Source organism: Bufo gargarizans, chromosome 7 (assembly GCF_014858855.1).
Source record: "Bufo gargarizans isolate SCDJY-AF-19 chromosome 7, ASM1485885v1, whole genome shotgun sequence".
Lineage (NCBI taxonomy): Eukaryota > Metazoa > Chordata > Amphibia > Anura > Bufonidae > Bufo > Bufo gargarizans.
Window position 1 is genome coordinate 153,169,286 of NC_058086.1, and position 18,392 is coordinate 153,187,677.

General features: G+C 42.6%; 1 protein-coding gene across 1 annotated transcript in view; it reads left to right on the forward strand.

Moving 5' to 3' along the window:
* LOC122944209 (calcium-activated chloride channel regulator 1-like) overlaps positions 1-17,957 on the forward strand; it is a 69,199-nt gene extending 51,242 nt beyond the window's left edge. The window contains exons 15-16 of the mRNA XM_044302432.1: positions 13,641-13,701; positions 17,647-17,957. Coding sequence (XP_044158367.1) covers positions 13,641-13,701; positions 17,647-17,957 — 372 coding nt within the window. The remainder of the gene's footprint in view (positions 1-13,640; positions 13,702-17,646) is intronic.
* Positions 17,958-18,392: the final 435 nt, after the last annotated feature.

Here is an 18,392-nt window from a genome sequence, read left to right on the forward strand (position 1 = left end):
CTTTGGCGGACACTAAATAACTTACCCAGCCAGAACAGTACAGCGGTAACGACAGATTTAGCGGGATATAAATTTGAGGCCTAGTATTTAGGCGCTGGGTGACCGGTATGGATTTACTGACAGAATTAGACTTGGAAATGCACAGTAGCGTGTGTGTGAAGTTATTCTGAATGACCCTATGTGCACCTTGAATATTATATACCCTTTTAGGGATAGATTTCAAATAGCTCTGATATAGCAGAAACCACTAAATTATGAAATTGCTAAATTGGGAATTGTATTTCAACCCAGAACAAAAAATTTGCTTTGACGGACACTAAATAACTTGCCCAGCCAGAACAGTACAGCGGTAACGACAGATTTAGCGGGATATAAATTTGAGGCCTAGTATTTAGGCGCTGGGTGACCGGTATGGATTTACTGACAGAATTAGACTGGGATATGGCCAAAAAATAACCACACTATTGCTGGTTAAATGCACTTGGTGTGACAGCTTGACCAACCACACTACTGAGGGTTAAATGCACTTGGTGACAGGCGCAGCTTGCCCCTGATGTAGTATATGGCAAAAAAATGAACAGACTATTGCTGGTTAAATGCACTTGGTGTGACAGCTTGACCAACCACACTACTGAGGGTTAAATGCACTTGGTGACGGGCGCAGCTTGCCCCTGATGTAGTATATGGCCAAAAAATGAACAGACTATTGCTGGTTAAATGCATTTGGTGTGACAGCTTGACCAACCACACTACTGAGGGTTAAATGCACTTGGTGACAGGCGCAGCTTGCCCCTGATGTAGTATATGGCCAAAAAATAAACAGACTATTGCTGGTTAAATGCACTTGGTGTGACAGCTTCACCCTGATGTAGGCTTTAGCCAAAAAACAACCACACCATTGAGGGTTAAATGCACTTGGTCGCAGCTTGTGCTGGCGCACCACAAGACACAAAATGGCCGCCGATCACCCCAGAAAAAAGTGACTGACAAACGGTCTGGGCAGCCTAAAAACAGTGAGCAATTGAGTATCAGCAGCTCAATGACCCACAGCTGCAGATCGATCAATAATCAAGTCCTTTGGAGGAGTTAATCTGCCTAATCTCGCCCTACTGTCGCAGCCGCAACCTCTCCCTACGCTAATCAGAGCAGAGTGACGGGCGGCGCTATGTGACTCCAGCTTAAATAGAGGCTGGGTCACATGGTGCTCTGGCCAATCACAGCCATGCCAATAGTAGGCATGGCTGTGACGGCCTCTTGGGGCAAGTAGTATGACGCTTGTTGATTGGCTGCTTTGCAGCCTTTCAAAAAGCGCCAAGAAAGCGTCACAAAAGCACCAAGAAAGCGACGAACACCGAACCCGAACCCGGACTTTTACAAAAATGTCCGGGTTCGGGTCCGTGTCACGGACACCCCAAAATTCGGTACGAACCTGAACTATACAGTTCGAGTTCGCTCATCCCTAGTTATTACTAAAGATGCCACCTCTTTCCACACTTTTAATATTTAACCTCTCCTGGATTATTGCAGAGACAAGTTTCAGGTATGGAGTGGCTTTCCACTGTCAGTCTCTGGCCGTATTAACCTGATCAAGATGATCCTATTACCCAGATGCCTTTATGTTCTGGAGCATGCCCCATATATAGTACCTAAGGCATTCTTTCAGCAACTTAACTCCTGAATTCATCTGGGGATCTACTAGACCTAAACTTTCTATACCCAATTTATGCTATCCTAAGGCGAAAGGGGGAGTGTCCTTACCTGATTTCTATCTTGATGATTTGGCAGGTCAGCTGGGCAACCTAAAGTCCTGGCTCTTTCCGTATGACCAGCTTCCCAATTCTGATGCACATCTAGCTATGTATTTGAATCTCAGGTCCTTGTGACCAGTGCTGGAGAGACCTCAGTTATTTCTCTGTATGCTTCTGCCAATCCATAGACTGGCTATACAGGTTTGAGTGGCAGGTAAAGGGATTCATGCATTTCAAGGAAACATGGCTGAGACACCTTTTTGGGATAATCCTATGTTCCCCTCTTTGGTCTCTCTTTACGGACACCAATTCTTGAAAACCCACGGCATTTGTACTCTAAATGATGTACAGTATACCATAACCAAGTATTTACCCCATTTAATGCCCTGCGCACTCGCTGTGATCTATCTAGAATGACATTCTACAGATATCTTCAACTCAGGCATGCCCTGAACTCACATATTAATGGCATTCAAATGGCTTTATATACCTACGCGCTAATTGGGGTGTTTTGTTCCCAGGGCCACCATAGGGTTCATTTCAGCTATTTATATGCACCTGTTGGATACCAAATTGCAATCTGTCCAGGTACTAGTTATTGATAAGTGGAGGGCCATGGTTCTAGACCTCAGGGATGATGATATAAGTGATGTTTTAGCGTCACCCACACTGGTGTCACCTGCTATCAATAATAAGTTCATACAATTATGTATTATAAAATGGGCAGGCTTTCGCACTTTAGATGCCATAGATGCACAGTGGAGGGAGCACATTTTGGGCATCTTATATGGGCATGCTCATTAGAAATGAGTGAATTTCTTAAAAGTTAGATTCGGCTGATTCGCCTAATTTCACAAAAAAATTACTTCGTCACAAAGCACAACTTTTACACAAATTACTTCGTCACAAAGCACATTTTTTTATAAGTAGCGAGTGCAATGACAGGGAGCTGTGATAGCGCCACCCCCGTCATTGTACCCCTCAGATATGCCATGTTCATACATGATCGCTGCATCTGAGTGTAAAATTAACAGTAAAAAAATCAAAAAAAAATCAAACTAACTTCCTCCATTTGCTCGTGATGGGTGGACGCCGCCATCTTGCTTGAAGATCTCGGCCAAAATCCTGTGCGGCGCGAGATTACGTCATCACGCCGGCTGGAGTGGTCAAGTATGACGTCATCACGTCGGCCGGCGTGATGATGTAATCTCGCACCACACGGGATTTCGGCCAAGATCTTCAAATATGTTGGAGGCTGGCGGCCCGTCACAAGCAAATGTAGGAAGTAAGTTAGAATTTTTTTGCGTTTTATACTATTTCAGGTTAAATCTGACACGATGCACGAGGAAATTCAGCTTCTAGGCGAATCAAATTTATTCTGAAATTTGGATCTAATTTCACTTCGTGGGATTCGATTCGCTCATCTCTTTAAAAAAAATGTGTTATTATATTTTATTTTTTACAATACAAAAAGGACATTCATGTAATAACTACATATAAGATTAATACATATCATATATACTATCTTTGCAGAATTGTATATCATCAAATCTATATCACAGTTTATAATTCGCTCATCTCTAATGCTCATATATCCAAAAGTTTTGGAAAGAAATCACTAATTTTCTATCTAAACTATTGAACCTTCCTGTTCCTGTGGAACCTACTGTATGCTTATTTGGCATTCTTGATGAAGCCACCTATCCACACTACACTAGAACCTTCCTACGGGAAGTCTTGTTTCTGGCACGGAAAGGCATAGCAATCAGGTGGATGGGAGACAGAAGTCCCACTATGAACCAGTGGAAGATATTGATACATACTATAATCCCATAAGAATATACAGTATACTGTTAGTCTTCAAAAATAGGGGGTGCTCGTCTAAGTTCTTGGGGGTTTGGGGTTCATGGTGCTCCTCTACACCGACTTTGTATTCATCCGAAATGACTAATACTATCGCCTCAGTATCTAGGCTTCTCTGCTAGTGACTCTCTATACAATTCTTACATATGATCTGTGCTATTTACGATTTGTTATGTATGGATATGGTGAATACCTATGTTATCAGGGCCTCGGTCCTGACTGGCTTTTTGTATTGCAAATGTTCAATAAAGCGAATACATTTTTTAAATTTTTTTTTTATCTTACACGGCAACCTGTCCGAAGATCACTTACTTCATTTTATTTCCTTTGTATATAGGGGAAAACATGCAAATAGAATATATTGCGCACTTGTAAAGCTATATTCATACTGTGTTAACTTTCAGCATGTGTCACCTAACAGGAATACAGTACATCACAAATATGCACTTCACAGGGAAGTATACCGAAGCATAGGAATTGGATTTATAAATCAAGCCTATGGACAACTGGTTATGTATCATTGCAAAAAGCCATACTGCTATAGACAATTCTGGACCGAATATCAGTTTGGCGTATTGTTGACAGTGAACCATCTCGAAAATCTGACCACTGTGTGTCTAATTAATAGAACTGCGCAGGGCCGATCCTAGGGTCACAGGCGCCTGGGTGCAGAAATATTTCTGGCGCCCCCACATGGGCGTGGTTATCTTACTAACTCCTCCCCTTTACAATGTTTCTATGGCAACAACTTCAGCCCCACGAATCGGCGGCTCGGCTTAAAAAAAAAAAAAGTAAAAAAAGTAAAAAAAAAGAAAGTCCCGGCGGCTCGCTCGGCCAGGGCCGGACTGGGGATAAAAACCAGCCCTGGAAAAAGTTGCACACCAGCCCCACAGCATTGTGTCATTATTTACTTGTTTATAATAGGAGAAAGCATTCATTTTAAAACACGTGTGTAAACACGAATATGAACTTTGCCCCACGATAGCTCTTTTGTAGAACCCCCATAAAAACTTACAGTTACTTGACTTGGCCCTTGGGGATCTCGGACGCCACTTCAACACTTTGGCCGGGGGCTCGGCGGAGCTGATGTTGTGCTTTAACCTAATGAGAAAGATTTCATAATAAGGATTTGGAGAAGGGGCAGAGGGATAGCAGAGCAGGGAGAGGCTGGTGCTGCTACTAGGGGGTCATACCATGGGGGAGTAATAAAGCCCACCATAATGCCCCCCCCAGTAGTAATAATTCTCCTTATAATATGCAAAACATTTGTAATGCCCCCAGTTGAGCTAATGTTGCCATAATGTGCCAATATAAAATACCCCTTCTCAGTGCCCCCGTAGATGACCCCCATAGTGCCCCCCCCTTCCCCATAGTACCCACCATAATGTGTCCCAGTATAAAATGCCCCTATACAGAGCCCCCATATAAAATATCTTCTTTTTTAGCCTCAGTAGATGCCCCTATTATAGTGCCCCCCAATAATCTGCAGTAAGATGTGCCCCCATAGATGCCCCCAATCATGTGCCAGTAATAAGAGCCCCCCCACCATCATGTGCCAGTAGCCAGAGCCCCCCCATATCATGTCAGTAGCCAGAGCCCCCCCATATCATGTGTCAGTAGCCAGAGCCCCCCATATCATGTGCCAGTAGCCAGAGTGCCCCCAATCATGTGCCAGAAATAAGAGCCCCCCACCATCATATGCCAGAAATAAGAGCCCCCCCACCATCATATGCCAGTAGCCAGAGCCCACCCCATATCATGTCAGTAGCCAGAGCCCCCCCATATCATGTGTCAGTAGCCAGAGCCCCCCATATCATGTGCCAGTAGCCAGAGTGCCCCCAATCATGTGCCAGAAATAAGACGATCAGGATGGGGACCCGATCATTATTTTCAGCATTCTGAATACGTAAAATAGGGCTGGAGGGGTTAAAAAAAAATATTTTACTCACCTTAATACACTGTGGTTATACCTACTTGTTCGCGCAGCCGGCATCTCTTCTGTCTTCTTCTTTGAGGAATAGGACCTTTGATGACGTCACTACGCTCATCACATGGTCCATCACATGATCCATCACCAAGGTCCTATTCCTCAAAGAAGAAGACAGAAGAGATGCCGGCTGCGCGAACAAGTGTTTATGACCTCTCAGTAGTTTAGAGATAAGGGTAATTAGATGACTGACACAAAGTGAAAGTACCGGTCACACAGTTAGAAAAACAGTTAACCCTATGTGACTGAAAAGCTCAATATTTTTTATAAAGGTCAATTGAAAATATGATTTTTAGCCAAAAATAAGTTAAATGCAATCATTAAAAAAATTTACTCCAAAAGGTGGATAGCCTTTAAGTTCTGCTTCCAAGGTTTGGGTTATGTCACGGCTGAGAATGGGGAAAACCCTCAGCCGTGCGATGCTAGAAGATGTCCGGTCGCTACTCGGCCAGGGCAACAGAATTAGGGAGCAGGTCACCTCCTATTGTGTCCCTAACACTGACCCTGTCTCCTGTCCGTATGAGCCGATCCTGATGGTAGGAGGGCTCATACTCTGGAACCTAATAGTCCCTACAAGCCCTCAGGATGGCCCTGAGCTAAGGAGCAGGGTAAGACGACCTGTTCCTCCTCGGCACGGAGGAACAGGAGTCTCACTGGCCAAGCAGCATGGAGATGGGGAACATAAACAGATCTATGGATATGACAGGTGAACCCAACAGTTCCACACTAACCTGCCACAGCCTTGCTGACTGGAACCCGTGCTCAGAAAACGCTGTCTACACAAACATAAGACAAACAGCACACACATAAGAACACTCAGGAACCGGGACATCCATAGCTGCACTAAAAACCCAAAGACATAGGACATCAACAAAACATCAAGGTAATGGATTTATGACCGGAAGGGTTGCCCTTACTAGAAGGATGGTTACAGGATACCAGGAGGACGACTCCAGCAACATGCCTGGAGTACCCCACCAGAGAACTGATCTGGACTGAGACTTTATAGCCCATGTAGCCACACCCGACAGTCAGACACACCCAGTGACTCACACACACACTGGGAAGGGAGTTAACCCTTCCAGCACCAGGGAAGGGAAACACCAACTTAAAGGGAAAGTGTCCAACACAAGAACACACTGTGGCTGTTGCCGCAGGCAACGACATGGGTGGCAACCATGTCCTGGGAGTCTGCCCGAAGGCCGGGACACTGCCACCACATGTACACATACAACCAAACGTTGCCACGGGCAGCCACAGTGAAGAAAAGATGTCAGTGCACACCACACATAAAACAGAGTGCACACAGACATACAAAAGTGCATACATACACGCACACAACTCCAAGGAAACCGCACACTCCTGTTGTCCACGGCAACCGCACCTGAGGCAAACAACATTATGCCTCCAGCTGCGGTTGACACAACAACCCAAACAGCGGGCAACTGTATGCGGCTCCAAAGGATTCACGGCCATAAACATGGTCGTGACAGGTTATCGGAGAATCCTGCTATGGATTCCACTACCACGGACCATAACGGAATTCTATAATGGTATGCACTATCGCCAGCATAGACTTCTATTCTGACTGAATGCCTCTTATAGACTTTCATGGTGCATGGCGTCAAAGAATTCCGTTATGGTCCGTGGTAGTGAAATCCATAGCAGGATTCTCCGATAACCCAAACCTTGGGCGCCAAACTTAAAGGCTATGTACACCTTTGGAGAATTTTTTTTTAATGATTGCATTTAACTAATTTTTGGCTTAAAATCATATTTTTTATTGACCTTTATTAAAAATATTGAGCTTTTTGGTCACAAAGGGTTAACTGTTTTTCTAACTGTGGTACTTTCACTTTGTGTCAGTCATCTAATTACCCTTATTTCTAAACTACTGGAAGGTCATAAACACGTATTTGGACGCCAAAACTTAAAACACAAGTTCGTTCAACACTAATTATAAACTCTGCCATACATATTACACATACACATATATACATACGACAACAGATATATGCATATACATTTATACACGTAACACACATAACACACACCTGTACACACACATTACACTTACCATTCCTGCAGATGGATGGGCATCTGTCTCCAGACATCCTAGGAAATCAGCTATAGCAGCCATGGGGGGTGCACAGTACAGGGTTATTACAGTGTCCTCATTGTCTGCAGACTCTCCCCTCCCCCTCTGTCCGACTACTAGCAGAGAGATGCAGAACCAGGGAAGAGGGGCAGCTGCAGGGGCTGTGTCAGCCTGGGTGAACAGGAGTGAGGCCATGTGTGTGTGTGTGTGTGGGGGGGTCTTATCAAACCCCAATCTTGTGTAAGCCACTCTGGCTATGTTGAAAGGACTGGGCCATGGCTTATGTGGGGGAAGGGGGTAGTCACTACTTACAGCCAGCAGCAACTATTTCACAGCTTCACATCCACACTGGACATAGGGTTGCCACCCATACGGGAATGACCCGGACAGTCCGGGTTTGTAATCCTGTGCCCGGGTACAAGCCTTTCTCAGACCCGGGCACAGGATTCCATTTCAAACTGCATACCAGTTGCCAGCTAGCCTCACCTGATAGCTGGTGGTGAGCGGTGGCAGGCGGTGAGCGTGAGCGAGCGGCCGGCGTGTCAGTCAGCGGCGGCCGGGGTGTCGGCTCAGCAGCGGACAATCAGCTGAACCTGTCACTGCCAGCGAGGCGATCAGCTGAGAGCCTGTGAGTGAAGCTAGGAGGCGCTGTCTTCAGACACTCCCCTCCCTCCCTCTCCTTTTCTCTGCTAGTGAGAGGAAGTGACATCAGAGAGAGAGGGAGCGTGGGAGAAATCATTCTCCGGCAACTGCCCTGCGCATGGAGCTGCTAGCATTGCTCCAGCAGTTTCTTCTTCTTTTTCTGGGAGTCAGTCGACCTCTGCGACCAACGCCGTGACTGCCGTCCTTCTCCATCTGAACTGATCTGAACTTCTAAAAAAGGTATTTAAAACATTTGAAGACAGTGTTTAATAAAAATATTAATTGGAAGGGGGTGTGGGCACGGCACTTGTTAGTATTGCACATAAAACATGCCCCCATAAAAAAATCCCCCAGGTAACCAGTGACACGTTTTGTGGGGGCATCTTTTATGTGCAATAATACATATCGTCCAATACAGACATTAAACTTTCATGTAAGTGCAAAATTTATTTTATTGATAGTTGTCGTCCAATCGACAAGTGCTTTTGGGGCCCAGAAATGCGCTTGTCGTTTCAATGACAACTATCAATAAAATGGATTTGCACTATAGATGTACCGATACTGATACTAATATCTCTGCCGATACAGAGTATTTGGGCGAGTACTTATCCTCGCCAAAATGCTCCGATACCTTCCCCGATATTGGAACTTCCGGTCGGAGGGAGATGTCCCTCTGACTGGCAGCGCCAAGGGAGCATACAGCCAACTTCCTTTCCAATCAGGAAGCCGGGAGGTGGGTTATCATCTGCCTCCTGGCTTCCTGATTGGCTAGGAAGCCTGCTTCACTTGTTGCTAGGCAGCCTGGCTTCCTAACCAATCAGCGAGCTGGGCAGTATGTCATGACTCGCTTCCCGGCCTCCTGATTGGTCAGGAAGGTACGCTGCCTACAAAAAAGTGAATCCGGCTTCCTAGCCAATCACGAAGCGGATTGAAATCATGGCTCTTCTTGGATTGGTCAGGAAGCTAGGTTGCCTCTGAAGCCGGTGTTATTTTACTTGAACGCCGTCTTCACGAGAAAGCAGGAAGCCAGGCGATGGGTTATGATCCACCGCCCGCGTGCATAGTGTATACTTTACCCAAAAAATTGCCGTGAGGTGCTAAAGTGTTCGGGTTTGGCTTGAAGAAAAGGTGGTAACCCAAACTAGACATGAGGAGACTGGTGGGAAGGGCTTCTGCTGTGAGCAGAAGAAGGGGCTGAAGAGGAACGCAACAAACAGGATTGAGTGGGGGTTGGTCTCTGTTCTAGCCCCACTTGCTAGAGGAGTCCGTATACAGAGCAACCAGCTAGTTCCTGCTCTCTGCCCTCCTCCTGCACAATGCTGACTGCAGATGGGATCACAGGTCAGTCCAGCAGGAACTAAGAAGCCTGCCCTGCGCTTGTAGAACGTGGAGGCAGGGAGCAGGCACAGAGGATGCGGCTCGCTCCGTACAGTATTGAAATGAAGTATTATGCGAATCGACTTCGGATGTTTCATCCGAAGTTGATTCGCTCATCACTAGATACCACCTCTGTGTATAGATGAGACAGGATCCACCATTCACAGTAGGTGATTGTCAAAGCTTAAAAGTTGAAATATGGGAAATAGCTCACCCCCTTACAGCCACAGAAAGGTGCTCTAGTCTAAAATGATTCACCCTTCACAAATGCAAGAATAATGTATAATATTGGAAGACTGGCACACTTAACACATGGGACCATATGGATGATGCAAATCACACAATTTATTGTACTTATACATAAAACAATAAAAGAATAAAAAGATACATTTATAAACAATTGGATATAAATGGTATCACTACGTGGCTGTTAAAAAAGGTTTCACACTAAATTGTAGTTAATGTGACATGTGATCATATGTTGCAACACCCTATATCGTACATTGATCTTTATATTGATCTAATAGTTGCTGCACATAGATGCAACTGTTTGCAAATGATTCCTGTAAGGAAAATAAGAAAATAAGGAAAATAGGAAGGAAATTCTCCTTGGTCATGTCCTTAGTAAGAGAAAAAAAGGCACATTAATGTCTGCTAGAGTAAAGTCAATGTTCCAGATGTAGTTGTTTTCAGTTCTTTTGTACGCAAAGATATCTTGGAAATTGGCAGTTTCGATATGCCTAATACAAACCGGATTCCAAAAAAGTTGGGACACTAAACAAATTGTGAATAAAAACTGAATGCAATGATGTGGAGATGGCAAATGTCAATATTTTATTTGTAATAGAACGTAGATGACAGATCAAACGTTTAATCCGAGTAAATGTATCATTTTAAAGGAAAAATGCGTTGATTCAAATTTTCACGGTGTCAACAAATCCCCAAAAAGTTGGGACAAGTAGCAATAAGAGGCTGGAAAAAGTAAATTTAAGCATAACGAAGAGCTGGAAGACCAATTAACACTAATTAGGTCAATTGGCAACATGATTGGGTATAAAAAGAGCTTCTCAGAGTGGTAGTGTCTCTCAGAAGCCAAGATGGGTAGAGGATCACCAATTCCCACAATGTTGCGCAGAAAGATAGTGGAGCAATATCAGAAAGGTGTTACCCAGCAAAAAATTGCAAAGACTTTGCATCTATCATCATCAACTGTGCATAACATCATCCGAAGATTCAGAGAATCTGGAACAATCTCTGTGCGTAAGGGTCAAGGCCGTAAAACCATACTGGATGCCCGTGATCTCCGGGCCCTTAAACGACACTGCACCACAAACAGGAATGCTACTGTAAAGGAAATCACAGAATGGGCTCAGGAATACTTCCAGAAACCATTGTCAGTGAACACAATCCACCGTGCCATCCGCCGTTGCCAGCTGAAATTCTACAGTGCAAAGAAGAAGCCATTTCTAAGCAAGATCCACAAGCTCGGGCCTTTTCACTGGGCCAGGGATCATTTAAAATGGAGTGTGGCAAAATGGAAGACTGTTCTGTGGTCAGACGAGTCACGATTCGAAGTTCTTTTTGGAAATCTGGGACGCCATGTCATCCGGACCAAAGAGGACAAGGACAACCCAAGTTGTTATCAACGCTCAGTTCAGAAGCCTGCATCTCTGATGGTATGGGGTTGCATGAGTGCGTGTGGCATGGGCAGCTTGCATGTCTGCAAAGGCACCATCAATGCAGAAAAATATATTCAGGTTCTAGAACAACATATGCTCCCATCCAGACGTCATCTCTTTCAGGGAAGACCCTGCATTTTTCAACAAGATAATGCCAGACCACATTCTGCATCAATCACAACATCATGGCTGCGTAGGAGAAGGATCCGGGTACTGAAATGGCCAGTCTGCAGTCCAGATCTTTCACCTATAGAGAACATTTGGCGCATCATAAAGAGGAAGGTGCAACAAAGAAGGCCCAAGACGATTGAACAGTTAGAGGCCTGTATTAGATAAGAATGGGAGAGCATTCCTATTTCTAAACTTGAGAAACTGGTCTCCTCGGTCCCCAGACGTCTGTTGAGTGTTGTAAGAAGAAGGGGAGATGCCACACAGTGGTGAAAATAGCCTTGTCCCAGCGTTTTGGGGATTTGTTGACACCATGAAATTCTGATTCAACATATTTTTCCCTTAAAATGGTACATTTTCTCAGTTTAAACTTTTGTTCCGTGATTTATGTTCTATTCTGAATAAAATATTAGAAGTTGGCACCTGCACATCATTGCATTCAGTTTTTATTCACGATTTGTATAGTGTCCCAACTTTTTTAAAATCTGGTTTGTAGTTACCCACTTTTGTTGGCTTACCTTCCCTCGGTGCCGTCGGTCACTTAGGTTGTTCGGGGTTCGCTGGTTGCCGGCTGTTTCTCAGTCAGCCTCCCACGTGTGTTCGGAGGGAGGTTAGTCACTCCGGAGATGACGTATCGGCATGCAGGGTAAGGTTTGTCGATTTTTTTCGGCCTCAAACTTTCGTTTTAGCAGCCGATATCTCCAGAAGGAGAAAGTCTTGTCTCGAATTTACAGTGCACTGTTTCCACGCATCATAGAGAAGCTTCTTCTTACAAACGGGTCATATTCTGATCTTGTGTTAGATCTCTTGAAACCATACGCGTTTCGGGGACGACTCTCCCCTTCCTCAGTGGTAATGACCCTCTTTTGTGTCTAATTGGTTTTTATACCCTCACTTGGTGGGTTCCAAAATCCGACATGGAATATATGCATTTATCATTTCTTTCAATTTTTAATTGTTCTAAACATAATTTTTTATGTCCAATGTCTTTCTTATCTCTTTCTTTCATTATGTTTTCCATATGTGTCATTTTTACTACGTTTTTCCACTTGCGATTGTGTTGTGTTTTTGATGCGTTTTATTTTTGGTTCATGCGTTTTTTTGCCATATGTTGTAATTTTCCTTATAGTACAAAGTCCATAAAGGATTTTATTGCACGGACCCTGGTCAGACTTGTATATTGTTTTTATAGTCTGTTCAGTGTATATGCAATCGGTCTACATCGTTATCCAATTATAGTGATTCTATCATGCTCAGCAGCATTAAAAACTTTAAAATTAAAGTACAACAGTTAACTTATAAAATAATAACCTGCATCTTTGGTACATTGTAGTTCTTCATATTCTTATTAATTTGTACGTGTCAACATGTAACATTGTATTTCCATCTGTACAGTATTCCATTAAGGTTTGAACAAGTATTTTTCACAATATTTCAGCTCTATATGGGATCATTCTATTTGATAGCTCATATAAATTTGTCTTCTATCGACAAGAATAGGTAGTTGTGTTGGTATATATATATATCTAAATATACTGTAAGGACATTTTGTGGCTTTTTTTCTTCTTTCTTTTGGAAATACTTGCTCCCGGTTCAAGACATTGTTAGGTGTAAGAGGGGTACATGCGCTTATCTCCAAGAAAGGGTCGCAGTGCTGGTAAACTCGAGACAAGACTTTCTCCTTCTGGAGATATCGGCTGCTAAAACGAAAGTTCGAGGCCGAAAAAAATCGACAAACCTTACCCTGCATGCCGATACGTCATCTCCGGAGCGACTAACCTCCCTCCGAACACACGTGGGACGCTGACTGAGAAACAGCCGGGAACCAGCGAACCCCGAACAACCTAAGTGAGCGACGGCACCGAGGGAAGGTAAGCCCACAAAAGTGGGTAACTATTAGGCATATCGAAACTGCCAATTTCCAAGATATCTTTGCGTACAAAAGAACTGAAAACAACTACATCTGGAACATTGACTTTACTCTAGCAGACATTAATGTGCCTTTTTTTTCTCTTACTAAGGACATGACCAAGGGGAATTTCCTTCCTATTTTCCTTATTTTCTTCTTTTCCTTACAGGAATCATTTGCAAACAGTTGCATCTATGTGCAGCAACTATTAGATCAATATAAAGATCAATGTACGATATAGGGTGTTGCAACATATGATCACATGTCACATTAACTACAATTTTGTGTGAAGCCTTTTTTAACAGCCACGTAGTGATACCATTTATATCCAATTGTTTATAAATGTATCTTTTTATTCTTTTATTGTTTTATGTATAAGTACAATAAATTGTGTGATTTGCATCATCCATATGGTCCCATGTGTTAAGTGTGCCAGTCTTCCAATATTATACACGATTGTCAAAGCTTAATAGTAAATTAGATAAAATGTCAGCGGCTCACCTAATTCAGACCGTTGAATATAGGTGCTCAATCCTAGGCGTACCCGCCGCCAATATATTATGTATGAACAATAAAAATAGAAAAGATGGATGGCACACTAATATCTGGTGTTGCAAGAATTAAAAGTAGCTATATAATTTATTAGTACACAAAATTACATAAAAAAAGAAAATTGTAAAAAAAAAAATTTAAGAAAAAGATTTATTAATTATAATATAAATTCTGACCCACAATAAATAATAATAGTATAGACTCCTACGTGAATAATAGTATTGTTAAAAAAAGCGTTAATAAAACCACAATGTTGGTAATACTAATATAAATTCTGAAAATAGAAAGTAGTGGTATTCATAATAGCAGCAATTCCTGCACCTCCTATATTAATTCACAAAGATGGCAATAAACATAGCCGTCTCTAGATGGCAGCAATTCACAATGACAATAATGATTCAATGGGTGTAACACAAATCAATCAATTCTCTAAACTTTGTCCGAACCAAGAGAATGTAAATAAATAGATATATTTGCAATAAAAAAAATATAAATATAAATAAAAAATGAAAAAGTAAAAAAATAGGAAAAAATGTGGACAAATGTCTATATCACTGTATATAAATTAAATTAATATTTAAGTTCATATATGTAAATATCCTATTCCGCTATGGAGGAGTTCTTGAAAGTTTATATTGTTCAGTGAGCTATCGGATTTTATCCTTTGTTGAGTTAAAGTCGCTCCTTTGGTGTATAAGCCGCGGTCATATAGTCACAGAATCTCACATTCAGTATTGGCACATATTGCTTATGTGATAACATTCAATGTTGAAACATGTTGTGATACTATGTTTCATACATTACCACTCACTGATCTGTAGATGTTTGCTCCCCTCCGTGGTATTCTTTCTCCTGTTGGCGGTACGGTTTAATCGCGAGTCCTGCTGCCCTGTTGGCGGTACGGCTTGATTGCGAGTCCCACTGCCCTCAGCGTCCCACGTGGTGGATTGTTCAAGGTTGCGCCGGGCTTGTATAGGAGTTTGGCTTTCCCTCTAGTTAATTATGCAATAGGTGGGGAAAAGTATTTTTTAAATATCTCCGATCGCTGTTCAGCCTGATAGTTAATGCATGTGTTGCATAGATATAACTTTAAGTCTCTGTTCATCACATATGGCGTGCTGGCTATCGTAGTCCACTAAACGTGTTTCGGAGCATATGTGCTCCTTCCTCAGTGGGTATTGATAGCCATCTTGTTTGGTGGATGTATATAAAGGTATGGGTCCGGAAATCATTGGTCCATAATGAATATAATGAAATCCTGGACCGGACTTTATCTAATTTGTGGACTGAGCAATTCCTCCTCAAATCACCTGGTAGAAACTCTTTTATTTCAAATATATATAAGAATATAAACATATAGGGTGGAGGTATAGATATATGGACATAAAAAAAGTAAAATTTTTTATATAAAAATATAATTATGGTACACAATAAATATCTGAATATATATGATAAAATATATGTGTATGTATTGCATAAAAATTTGGTGATAGTTTCAATAGATAGCAGCTGCGTTTTGTGTGCATTTTGTATCTTAGGGCCCTTTCACACTTGCGTTGTCTGGATCCGGCATAGAGTTCCGTCGTCGGGGCTCTATGCCGGAAGAATCCTGATCAGTTTTATCCCCATGCATTCTGAATGGAGAGAAATCCGTTCAGGATGCATCAGGATGTCTTCAGTTCCGGAACGGAACGTTTTTTGGCCTGAGAAAATACCGCAGCATGCTGCGCTTTTTGCTCCGGCCAAAAATCCTGAAGACTTGCCGCAAGGCCGGATCCGGAATTAATGCCCATTAAAAGGCATTGATCCGGATCCGGCCTTAAGCTAAACGTCGTTTCGGCGCATTGCCGGATCCGACGTTTAGCTTTTTTAGAGTGGTTACCATGGCTGCCGGGACGCTAAAGTCCTGGCAGCGATGGTAAAGTGTAGTGGGGAGCGGGGGAGCAGCATACTTACCATCCGTGCGGCTCCCGGGATGCTCCAGAGTGACGTCAGGGCGCCCCAAGCGCATGGATCACGTGATCACATAGAACACGTCATCCATGCGCACGGGGCGCTCTGACGTCATTCTGGAGCGCCCCGGGAGCCGCACGGACTGTAAGTATACCGCTCCCCCGCTCCCCGCTCCTACTATGGCAACCAGGACATTAATAGCGTCCTGGGTGCCATAGTAACACTGAACGCATTTTGAAGACGGATCCGTCTTCAAATGCTTTCAGTACACTTGCGTTTTTCCGGATCCGGCGTGTAATTCCGGCAAGTGGAGTACACGCCGGATCCGGACAACACAAATGTGAAAGGGCCCTTAGCAAAAAAAATATACTAAACATAATGATAATAATAGGGAATATTCATGAGAGAGACTATTAATATATTGCTCCTGTGATTTATGTTTTAGGTATACATGTGCGTACATTGGAGAGGTGATGAAGTAGTGGATAGGGATGGGAGCCCTCCAAGGAGAGGAGATCAAGGTGCTGATAAGCAGCCAGACACTAGATGTCCCGTCCTCAAAGAGCACCCACCACAAGTTTACAGGAAACCGAAAAGTTCCATTTCTGCGTTTAAGCCTTTAGGGATCATAGTATCAAATTCGAAGATTCTCCAAATTCAAAGATTCTCAAAGCTTATCTATTCCTTCCTTGTACAATGACCTCTGCACAGGACACAGAGCATGTCTAGAAGACTCTCCCATAGAAGTCAGTGAGTCTATGGACTATGGTGACGCCTTAAGGTGGTAAGATAGCCGCCCCCATAATCATGTTCAGGAAATAGAATTTTTAAAGAAAGACGCAAGTAACAAAATATCAACAATGCAGTCTCACAGGTTCACTGCACTTGCTTCTTTCCTCAGGCTGCATGCATCTGAGAGGCTCACACTTTATAAAGCTCACCCAGGTGAGCCAGCACAAAAATGATAAATGGACTAAGAGAAGTTGGGAACCTGTCCTTTTCTTCACCAAATTTGGCAATCTGTGTTTTGATCAAAACCTAATGCACAGAAGTATAGTTTAAATTAACCCCATGATTGCTTCGCATAGATTAATCTACAAATCTAGTAGAAATGAAGACTCCATTCAAAACTTTTCCTATTGGTCTGCCAATATACAATGGTGCTTGAAAGTTTCTGAACCCTTACATTTCTGCATAATGTTGCTCTGAAACTACGTCTCATTTTTACACAATTCCTAAAAGTAGATAAAGATAACCAAATTAAACAGATGAGTCAAAAATATCAGATTTGGTCAATTATTTACATAGTTTCAAAGCATGGTTGAAAAAAGACACAAGTCAATCAAGTTCAACCAAGCAATCAGTGGGGATGTGACTTTTAGAAATGTCTGCGAGTGGCAAAAGTATGTGAACCTTTAGGATTAGCAGAAAATTTGAAGGTGAAATCGACGTCATGTTATTCAATAGGATGACAATCTGCTGAGAGTAGCAATCTGTTTTATTTAAAAAACAGAGATCTATCAAAGCCTGATCTTCACAGATGTTTGTTGTAGTGTATTATGGCATGAACAAAGGAAATTTCTGAGTACCTCAGAAGAAGAGTTGTTGATGCTTTTGAAGCAGGAAAAGGTTACAAAACCCATCTCTATTTGCACTCCACCAATTCACAGTCAGACAGATTGTGTACAAATGGAGAAAATTCAAGATCATTATTACCCTCCATAGGAGTGATCGACCAACAAAGATCACAAGTGTAAAGCGTGTAGTAGTCCGAGAGGTCACAAAGAAACCCAATGTAACCTCTAGGCAACTAAAGACCTTTATCACATTAGCCAATGTTAATGTTTATGAGTTCTCTATCAGGGGGACATTGAATAATAATGTTGTACATGGCAGGATTACAAGGAAAAAGCCACTGCTCTCCAAAAACAACATTGATGCTCATCTGCAGTTTGCTAAAGATCACATGGACAGGTCATAAGGCTAGTGGAACAATGTTTTGTGAACAGATGAGACAAAAATATAATTTTTTTTGTTTAAATGAGAAGCATTATGTTTGGAGAAAGGAAAAATCAGCATTCCAGAATAAAAACCTCATCTCATCTGTTGAAACATGGCGGAAGTAGTATTTGGGCCTGATTTGCTGCATCTGGGCCAGGATGGCTTGCAATTATTGATGTAATAATGAATTCTGAATTATACCAGCAACTCCTAAAGGAATATTTTAGGATATCTTTTTATGAGCTGACTCAAAAAATGTGGGTTATGCAGCAAGACAAAGACCCTAAGCACAGAAGTTGTTCAACCAAAGAATGGTTAAAAAAGAAACAAGTTAAAGATTTGGAATGGCCAAGTCAAAGACCTTACCTTAACCACTTGCCATCCGCCCATAGGATATAAACGTCCTATGGGTGGA